Genomic DNA, 11,037 nt, shown 5'->3' with positions numbered 1-11,037 from the left:
AAAAACAAGCATGTCCGATAAACATTCTCAGATTTATTTCGGCTTCAAGAGGAAATGGGAATTACATGTCATGCAGAAATCATCCTACCCTTAGACGTTCTCTGCGGTAAACTAGCCTATATGTCCTTGTAGGAAGCGTAGTGTCTTTCCAACCCACTTTAGATTAACTTCCAACAAAATTACGTCTCACTGCAACGATGCGCCATCTAGTGGACAAACGACTACTTATCGCCAATACTGGAAATGCAGCCATGATGATGATGATGAATATTTATTTTGGCTTTCTTTTAATCCTACTGAATTTGTAATTATGTATCGGCCGTTCTAATACCGATAGTATGTGGGTGCCTGTGTGTGTGTGTGCATGTGTATATGTGTGCACCACCATCTACAGGCCAATGAGTGTACAGTCACTAAATGTACACATAACTTAATTTTTAGACCCCCCCATGGATGAAATTCTACGAAACTTGGCATACCCCCAGAGAATGTCAGGTTAATCATACACATAAAATTTGGTGCAGTTCTGAACGTCTTTACTGAAGAAAGGGGCGATTAAAGCAGAATGATATTGCATTTTCATTTTTTACCGGGGGGGGTGCAAATCACAAATGAGTGATTATGGGCTAGGTTGATGTGGGCCCTTGAGACCAACATACCATAAACATTTCTTCATCCTCGGTGCCACGGTTCAGGTAGTTATTTAGGAAAAACTGCATTTTTTGGGTTTCGGGGGCCCAGCGCGGAGGGGGAGTGGCCCCCGGGGACCAAACGAAATTTTTCCGTAAAAGTCTAGTGGGGCTACATATACCCACCAAATTTCATGTGCCCCGGTGTTTCGGTGCCCCGGGTATCGTTGACCAAAATTTCAGGAAGTAGATGAGGGAAAAAAAAAAAAAGAAAAAAAAACGTTGACAATCCCTATATGACCGCTTCGCTAGCGGCGGTCATAATAATCAACACAACGCAGAAGTCTACCCAGTTACACTTAGCACACCTGTGCTGCATTTGTTAATGAGGGATGAGATAAATGGCTGCCGTGCTGGGACGTGGGCAATCTTTCCTGCGTCGGTACTGTTGACAAATCATTTTGAGTAAGCACCATTAGGCCTAAATTAGGGAGTTTGTGCCCTTCTAGTGCGATCGCGGGTCTCATCCTCCGACAAATCCCACGTCCGGCAGCAGTGGTGACGGAGTCAGCAGTCATTTGTGGTGTAATAGGCTACTCAGTTCTTTGTGTTTTTTCCGGGGAAGTTTAGGCCTAGGCCTATCCCCTTGAGGATCAATAAATATAATTATCTATCTATCTATCTATCTATCTATCTATCTCGATCGTGTGTGAGAGAGGGTGGGGAGAAAGAAACGCTATTTCTGTTGCTGAATAGCCTAATCCGAGCCTCAGCTGTGGCCGGGAATAAGGGTGTGATTGCTGTGGCCGGGAATAAGGGTGTGATATCCTACGTAGCCTTTGCTGTGTCAATTATGTGTTGTTGCAGTGTTTACACAGTGGTTTTATGTAGTCTACTTTCGTTTTTGTGATTGAATTCTTGAATTTCCCCTTGGGGATCAATAAAATATCTATTTGCAAGCGCCCACATCTGTCGAAGAAACGTCATCAATCGTGAAACGCTTTCATGCATGGACAAACATTTAACACCGGGAACTGTAACCAAACAACGGAAACCATGGCGACGTGCCAGTTTGACCAAGGAGCACGCTGCATCACATGCCCATGACTCATGTCACGCCCGCACCCTGGAGGGAAGGGAGGGGTATTAGGCAAATGAGACACCTTAAAAGCTAACCGGTCTCACAGATACAATGATTGTCGTACCATTCTGTTAACTGCTGATTTCTGAGGATAGACTACTCACGCTGGACCTGGAAGAGGCTCTATGGTAATATTTCACTATTGACATTTCAAGTTAACTTTTGACAGTGTCAGTGCAGAAGCTGAAGCAAAGCATTTTGTCCATTTTATATGAACTTCCTCAGTCTAACTCTTGCATAGTTTCCCATGTACTTAGGCAAAGTTTAGCCTATAAACTACCATCATTTGTTCTTATATTTTAATAGCAATAGAAGTAGCATCATGTTTGTTGGTTGTCTAACGTAACACTATGAAACTTGAGGTAGGATATCAGGCAACTAGTTTTACATCATCATCGTGACATTAGCTCATGGTGTTACACTTGGCTTTTTTTTGTGTAATTTTCTTGTCTGGTTGTTAGCCTACCATAGGCCTGGGGGTCAAACTCATATTAGGGGTTTGCACGGACGTCACGTTCTGGCCGGTAACCATGGTAACCCAGCACGTGCGGCCATATTGGCGATACTCTGTGAATGAAGTACAATGAAGTATTATGCACTTTGGATATCTTACGTGATTGTAGCCGTGTCTAAACAACAGAAAAACTAATCAAAATGCGTCTAAGATGCAAAGGCATATAGGGCAGGACTTGGACCACAAGAAAATGCGCGATGTTTCAAGAAATTACAGTTTATTGGCAGCGCAGATCCATATGAGTTGGGTGAGGGAGACGAAGTACCAAGTTCAACCACAAGCGCCCCCCTTCCTCTGATAACTTCTGGAATTATTCTCCTTTCTCCCTGGTTTTCTAATAACTTTTGGAAGTTGATACCTACACCAGATGTTTTTCTCAGTCTGACCTATTGGTACAACCTAAAACACGGCAATAATTAACCATTTTCCTTTACGATGTTAGGGATTTACTTCAGTGCCTAATGCTTTCTAATGAGGCGAGTATCTCCAATATGGCAACGTCCAAATCTGATGACACGCTGTGCAAACCCCTAATTAGGCAGTGGGCCGGATTTGTTGGAATGAGACCCGTGGGGGCCCATTGTCATGGTATTATCATTTTTCTGCATGCACTTTTTCCAGAGCATGATTTGTAGTCAATTTATCATAGAGATATTGGTTATTACACATTGTTCAAGACAACTGGATGTGAATATCTTTTTCCCCCTTTAATTTTCCCTTCCTACCCATAAACATCTGGGGGGCCATATAAAACCTGCTGGCGGGCCTGATCTGGCCCCCGGCCCGGGCCTTATGTTTGACACCCCTGCTATAGGCTATTATGCACATTTATAGGAAAACTTCATATCTACCATCATCACTGGAAAACAATTAGGAGACATAACAGGGCATAGCAGCAAAAATGACAAAATAACGTTAAAACAGAATACAGAACTACTTACGCATCTTTGTTAAACCCAATTTAAAACAGTATGGTAGGCCCTACTGGAGATGGGTTGGTGTGGAGAGTTAACATCCAACATCAAAACAGTCCAGTGTAGATACTGTTACTACAATGTAGGCTGGACAGCTATAACCATGAATGAAACTGATGAATGCCCCTGAACTCATTCATACAGCTACTGTCCAAAATGGGAAAATAACTTCACACAATATGTCTTTTAATGTGTGTGGATGAAAGGCCAAAACTTATTGAAAAATATCTGAGTTCATGTGGAGCAGCCTTTAATGTGGACAGTCAGGCTAAACAGAGAAATACTACTGTGTGTTCATATTTACCTGTTTATGTGGACAGGACCTACAATTATTTTGTGACCGTGTCAAGGCTTCTGCTGAGAATCAAATAGTTCACCATACAAATAGAACTTGAAAGTTTTTATTTTGATTATGTTTAGCAGGGTTAGTGTTGTTTTCCTGAGCATGTGTTTTGCTGTTACATAAGTGTATCAGTGTTAATGTAGCCTGGAAGCTAGCCCAAATGTAACCCCGCCCACAAAATTTGAGGTTGGACTTGATTTAGTCTGGCTTTATGAAAGCCTATGGCCTTATGAAAGCCGTGCGCACTGCACACCAAACAAACCGTTAGGGCGGGGCTTTATATGATGAGGGACACATGAGCAACGGTACCTAGTCATTCGTCACCTGAGTGCGCTTCCCTCGATTTTGTTTACAACAAAAAGGCTGTCCCTAGAGAAGCTAGACGTTTACATTCCGCTATCACGTCTGTTGTGCAAGATATTGAAGAGCGATAACTTAAAAAAACAAACAGAAAACAGTAATTGACCGATCCCTAGCCCCCTCCTATAACAGTCTAGCATCAACTGCACAAGCTCAGAGACGCGTCTGCTAGTGATGTGCCCAATGAAGCTTTGGAGCTTGTGTCGAGTAGAAAGGGCCGTGCCAGATGAAGTCCCGGTTCGAGGCGTGCGTCATTTCCATTGTAGTGCATTGTGTAGTAGGGCTTGAATTGTGTCCTGAACGAGCCAAGATACAGTCCACTACTTGTGAAAGGTTATTGATATTTGAACTCAAATGTCAGTTACAGCGATCCCCAGAGGACTGTGTGTGGACTGCAGGACTGGCCTGTGTGCTTGTGGCCAGTATTCCCTTTAACGCTATTGATCTCTTATTCCTAGATGTCAAGTTACGGCAAACTGAAACTGGTGGAATTGTTTTATGATGTAATATCCCCTTACTCATGGCTAGCATTTGAGGTAAGTGTTGATATTGTTGTATCGATTATTGTTGAATATCAGTTTTTAATGTTTTAATTGCTTACCCATGCTACATGATTGTTTTTAAACTAATGTAGGTAGGTTTAACTCATGGGGATCAGTAAACTAATAATGTAGGTAGGTTTAACTCATGGGGATAAGTAAACTGATAATGTAGGTAGGTTTAACTCATGGGGATAAGAAAACTGATAATGTAGGTAGGTTTAACTCATGGGGATCAGTAAACTAATAATGTAGGTAGGTTTAACTCATGGGGATCAGTAAACTAATAATGTAGGTAGGTTTAACTCCTGGGGATCAGTAAACTAATAATGTAGGTAGGTTTAACTCATGGGGATAAGTAAAAGTGTTTATTTTACCGTCTGCTTTAGGTGTTCTGTCGGTACAGGAATGTATGGAATATCAATCTGAAGTTGCGACCTGCCCTTCTGGGTGGAGTCTATAAAGGTGCCGGTAAGGAAAACTTCTAATCCTCTACAAACCAACACAGAGATGTATTACTTCTGCTAATTTCATGACATGTCAGCCTGTATAGCTGATAACACAATCCACTATATCTTGCTTTTTGTTGGCTGTAATATAGTCTCTGCTTTGTTCTCTTAAAAAAATTAATTTAGTTTCTGTCATTTCTTTTATTAAGCCAGAGCAGATTTCACATTACATCTTTAGTCGTATCTTCTACTAACTCCAATCTTAAACGTATTGACTCTTATCTAATTAAAGAACAATACTGACACCTAGTGGCAGGAGATAAACACTACAAATCATCACACTACAAGTATTATATTCACCTTCCTAAAATAATGGCATAAGTCATTTTTTGACAATTTTTTCTTTGCTTAAATCATCATTCAATTTTTGGTTCAGTTTTTTGTATTTTCTGAAAAATTATGCCATTATTCTAGGAAGGTGAGGAAGATGTGGAAGAGGAAGTGGGGCAGCCGTGGCCTACTGGTTAGGGCTTCGGACTGGTTAGGGCTGCCGGTTTGAACCCCGACCTGTAGGCAAGGCTGAAGTGCCCTTGAGCAAGGCACCTAACCGCTCACTGCTCCCCGAATGCCGCTGTTGCAGGCAGCTCACTGCGCCGGGATTAGTGTGTGCTTCACCTCACTGTGTGTACACTGAGAGTGTTTCACTAATTCACGGGTTGGGATAAATGCAGAGACCAAATTTCCCTCACAGGATCACAGGATCAAAAGAGTATACTAGATATCTTAATAGGTTGTTTAGCATTTGGTCTAAGATTATGCTTAAGCTTGTATGTGTAGAAAGGTAAAATGATGGCATTTCCTTCCCAAATCTCCCCAGCCTTTGATTCCATCAAAGTTACAATATAAATGAATCACCTCACCTCACTCAACTTCACTGTATGTTGTAGGTAATAGGAGTCCTGATGATGTTCCTAGAAAATTCCACTACATGGCAGCAGACCTTCTCCGCTTGGGCTCCTACGCTGGAGTTCCACTCAGAGTTCCTGCTCAGCCTGTCAATGTTTTGATGACCAAAGGTATGCTCAGGATCATATAGATTTCAGCTTTGATTCAGATCAGCTCCGATTTAACCCCAAAGAGTTTTTTGTACCTTAAAATAATGTTTCCAAATCGTTCCAGTGGTTCATCAACTCGTAACAGGGTGAACGCCACTTCTGCATTCGTTTCGCGGCCCTCTATTTTTCTATAACCGCACTATGTAAGTTTGCCAGATCGGTAGCGGATTTTTGGTTCGATGGAATGAGACATAAGAAACTACAAATTTGACTTGCATCTGATGTCGCAATACATCGTACTTTCATAACATCATGCAACATATTCTACCTTGTCTGTGGACATTCTTATTTGCAAAGCCGGTGCTGGATAAACTAATAGTGCGTGCGACAGAGGAAAACTTCTTTGGTGTTGCTTTAAATGCTTTTATAGTCAAAAGATTAAGATGATATTAAGATTGAGATACTTCATCTTTGCACCAATCTGTTCTGTTCTTATCTTGTCATAACATCTCTTTGCTATTCTCTGGCGATAATCATTTATGTGCATTTGTCTGTGTAACATGTTTCTGCCGTTTGCTTTCAGGTTCTCTGGAGGCCATGCGCTTTGTGACTGCAGTGGCTGAGAAGGAGACAGGTGGAGATGCCCAGGTGGAGAAGGTGTCCAGGGAGCTGTGGATGAGAATCTGGAGTAATAGCCAAGACATCACCCAGCTCAGCTCTCTTGCAGAGGTACCATATTAATAGCTACACTATATCCCACCCATCACATATCTGATGTATGTTTGTGTGATTTTTGTGTGTACATGTCTGCGTGTTTAGTCAGGTGTGTGTCTTCAACTTGTTTTTTTATTAACTTAACGTTAATTATTAATTTGAACACCAATAACTGACATCAGTGCTTCAACAGTCCCACCCATCACATATCTGCGCGTTTACATCTGATATGTTGATTTGCATACATGCTTTTTCTCACTACAGGTGGGTCTAAATGCTGGACTATCTGACAAGAAGGTACAAGAATTACTGGAAATGTCTCAGAGTAAGGCAATCAAGGACAAGTTGTGGACAACTACCCAAGAAGCCCTTGATTATGGGGTTAGTTCCTTTACATCCACTTTGATTTATTTGTCACTGCCTGTGTAAAACTTTACTTTATCTAAGGCCACATCTACACGAAACCAACAGGTGTATATTTTCTTACCGCTTTCACACCTTTAACTATACCGGTAAAAACGCAAAAAACCTTGCGTCTACACACAGAGGTGAAAGTGGCTAAAAGTGCTGTAGTGCACATGCCAGGCAAGTGGGTGGCGCACACACAGAGGTGAAAGTGGCTAAAAGTGCTGTAGTGCACATGCCAGGCCAGTGGGTGGCGCACACACAGAGGTGAAAGTGGCTAAAAGTGCTGTAGTGCATACGCCAGACCAGTGGATGGCGCTGTGACGGCCGTGCAATAGCATTTTTACACATTTAATTAGAAGACAAAACTTTGTTAAAGCAGTTAGTTAAAGTCACATTAAATAGGGAGACTACAGACAATTCAGTTTTCAATTCAACTGAAAAAATAATTAAAGTTGAAAACATGATTGGCACGATGTCTTCACAACACACCATATGATTGGCTCAATGTATTCACATCACATCACATGATTGGCTCAATGTATTCACATGTCGACGTTTTGCCGAGGAAGGGGTGGGATATGTGTAGACAACGGCCATATTGGCGTTACAAACTAGCCCCATGCATTTCTATGGAGGATTTTTTGAGTGCTGTGTCTCCACATTAGAAAGTCTCTGGTTAAGCTAATGGTGTGCTTCTAATTTAGCCACAAAAGGCTGATACCAGATCCCGTCTACAGAGAGCCTGTTCATTTCCTAGACTTTGCTGTCTACACAGCAAAAGTTAACCGGCTGTTTAAAAAAATCTCACTTCGGAACCCGGTTTCAAAAAATATTGGTTACAGCCTCCTAAAATGCCAGGGTCGTGTAGACGCAAGGCCTAACCGATAAAACAAATTCACCGGTTTCAAAAAAACCCAGCGTCATGTAGACCTCCTTTTTCTCTCAGGAGTTTGTTTCTCATACAACTATGGAGGTTAGCTTTGAACTTGGTACGATGCATTGTCCATCTAACCAACATCTAACTACCCATGATTTACCAAAACTGTCAGACCAATATACTCTTTGAATTTGAACCATGATAGTTTCCCAAATTTAGTGATTAGTGCTAATATGGTTAATGTCTTGTGGTAGCACGTGGAATGACACACCTGTACATAACACATGTGATGGGCTCCCAGTTTCATCTGTGATTTTAAACTTTATTTTATTGTCTAGGTCAAGTTTATTCATTTGTTCATATAGGCTGATCTTGTAAAATGAATGACTGATTTGAATCGTATACATAATAATTTAATTTAATAATTTAAGATAAACATGTAGAATAAACCAGGTGTCCCCTCTATTCTTACTTATTTAACATAGTTTGTCTGTGACTCAGTGGGGTGAGGCACATTATGTTTCCTTTCTCACAATAAGAGAATATTCATATTTCTCACAATAAGAGAATATTAATATCATCAACGCACTAAACAGAGCTGCACATCTGCATTATTGCCTGCAGGTGTGTCTTCAACTTGCGTTTTTTATTAACTTTAACGTTAAACGTTAAACATTAATTATTCATTTGAACACCAATATCAGTGCCATGTCAGACAAAAAGATCCCCGGAACTGTGCTTCAACCACAGGTCAAGAGATGCACCAGTTCAAAATATTGTTTTGTATGCATCTGCATAATTAGCAACTATCCTTTTGGGAAACATACTCCTGATCTCAGCTACACAATCTCACTATGTGGAAATGTTTTTAATCAAACTATATACATTCTTGCTGCACTAGTCTGAAAGAGGGCATTAGGCTAAAGATATTCTTTTCTGATATAGCATTGCTCACAGTGTCTTTTTTACCCCCCCTCCTTAATGTCTTCTTAGGGTTTTGGATTCCCCCTCACGGTCTGCCATGGAAACGGAGAGGCCAAAATCTTCTTTGGATCAGACAGATTTGAACTAATGGCTCACTGTCTCGGTCAGTAAAACCCACTTGGTAGGATTTGTTAACTAAGCATTTAGAGTTTTAGTATTGTCAAAATGAGTTGATCATATCAATCACATGATGATGTAGCTAACTGTAACAAGCCATTATCTATATTTACTAGTATTTACCTAGCTGTAGTATTGCACAGCTGTTAATGCACCAGCAACATTGCTCAAAAGGTTGTTCCATGACTCATCACCTTTAGCTGTATTCAAATCTTCCATGTCTATTTCTCCAATCGTGTCTTTGTCATGTGTTGCAGCTGTATTCAAATCCTCCATGTCTATTTCTCCAATCGTGTCTTTGTCATGTGTTGCAGGTGAGAAGTGGATGGGACCACAGCCTGTGCACCCGTCAGTAACTCTCAGTCAACAACCAGCCTTTATGAGAGCAGCCATGGCCCATTGAGACGTCCTCTTTGGACAGAGACATTGATATCTTCTTTAATGAGTTGGATATGGGACTACTGTTTACTTAAGTACATGCTACTACTGTGCTAATTTAGCCCCAGCCTACCACACCCCAACTCAGACCCAGTAGCAGCACTACTACTGTGCTAAAAAGCCCTTGGTTGTGGAAATGAAAAAGAAAGTGACTATTAAAAATAGTTTGTGTACATATTACAGATATTTCAGTATTTATATTAATGTCAAGTCAAGTCAACTTTATTGATGTAATAAAATATGTTATTCTTTTCTAAATATGGTGTTGTTTATGGTGTTGTTAGTTCTGTGATTTCTCAGGAACCAAACACTTGGCCTCTGATCTCTTTGACGTCTCACTGATGACCAGTTATTATACAAACAAACGTTTTGATCTCTACATGCATTCTTTTCACAATATGTTTACCAGGCAGTTGGCCTCTGGGTCACATCTGGTAGTATGTGCATAGGGTGTATGTTGTATGTTACTGTAAAATGAGTTATTCGGTAGTCATTCTTAGTCCGTGCTGAATCTTACACGCCTAATCCTCAAATAGCATCAACTCAAATGAACTCAGCAGAATTGGGCAACAAAACTCAACTGGCTTGCCTCGCAGACATGGCCACAGAGAGGAACTTCACTATAATTAACTTCCCCGTGCATGCAAATACACGATCATGGGCAAATGGTCCTCCACTTCACATAAGCCACATGGTTTGATAAGAGGTCCTATTTTGTTAATGCTGTAGATAATAGCTATAGTTACAGTATTTTACATCTTATTCTTATCCATGTTTAACAGACCAACAGTACCTCTGCAAGCCAAAAAGAAATCTCTAAAAGTGTGGTGCTCCACAAGGTGCTCATAACATAATTAAAGGAATTATCCGGAGTAAAATGCACTTCAGATCGATTTCCGGATGATTGGGGGTACATACGTTGAGTTGACATCAAAATTATGTCATTCGGATGTGTTTTGAGAAAGTTCGATTGTACCGTTTTCAGTCACAACTCGTAGCCTGGAAGTGAGCGGGGCATTTCAATTGCGCCGCTACAAAACGCTATTTTTGTACCTCTTCTACAGTTCCAAACAACATAACACTTACGTGGTAGTGAGTAGAGGGTCCCTAAAGCCAAACTGAAGTATCCCGAGGTCTTTATGTGGTCGAATAGAGAGTCCAGAATGAATTTCATCAAGCCAGTACCTTTCCGGAAATTTTGCCATCTTTGCCGCCACCTTGAGGGGAAAGTCCGTAGGAGTCTTATTGCTGAGTGTTTTGTAACACGCTCTGGAAATTCACAATTTCGTCGCCGTTTTAAAAAAAAAAAAAAAAACATAGTCCAGTATTTCTTTCGAAATTGAAATGAAGTTGTATGGACTGGACTATGTTTTTTTTTTTTAAACGGCGACGAAATTGTGAATTTCCAGAGCGTGTTACACAGCAATAAGACTCCTACGGACATTTCCGGAAAGGTACTGGCTTGATGAAATTCATTCTGGACTCTCTATTCGAC

General features: G+C 40.8%; 1 protein-coding gene across 2 annotated transcripts; it reads left to right on the top strand.

The window, feature by feature from the left end:
* The first annotated feature begins 1,764 nt into the window (after positions 1 to 1,764).
* On the top strand, positions 1,765 to 9,800 carry LOC143118653 (glutathione S-transferase kappa 1-like). Of its 2 annotated transcripts, XM_076279694.1 has the most exons (8): positions 1,765 to 1,898; positions 4,420 to 4,497; positions 4,890 to 4,971; positions 5,897 to 6,025; positions 6,588 to 6,733; positions 6,983 to 7,099; positions 8,997 to 9,090; positions 9,419 to 9,800. In XM_076279694.1, exons 1-8 carry the CDS (start codon positions 1,896 to 1,898, stop codon positions 9,505 to 9,507), a joined length of 738 nt encoding a protein of 245 aa, XP_076135809.1. In that variant the 5' UTR covers positions 1,765 to 1,895; the 3' UTR covers positions 9,508 to 9,800. The 2 variants fall into 2 exon arrangements, with proteins under 2 accessions (XP_076135809.1, XP_076135810.1); XM_076279695.1 differs by lacking the exon at positions 6,983 to 7,099.
* Positions 9,801 to 11,037: the final 1,237 nt, after the last annotated feature.

The sequence above is a fragment of the Alosa pseudoharengus genome, unplaced genomic scaffold (genome assembly GCF_046254945.1).
Source record: "Alosa pseudoharengus isolate Yale_2024_CS ecotype anadromous, Long Island Sound unplaced genomic scaffold, YU_APseudo_1.1 YU_APseudo_1.1_scf_12, whole genome shotgun sequence".
Lineage (NCBI taxonomy): Eukaryota > Metazoa > Chordata > Actinopteri > Clupeiformes > Clupeidae > Alosa > Alosa pseudoharengus.
The sequence above is the reverse complement of the archived record's forward strand: the minus strand, read 5'-3'. Positions and strand labels throughout refer to the sequence as shown.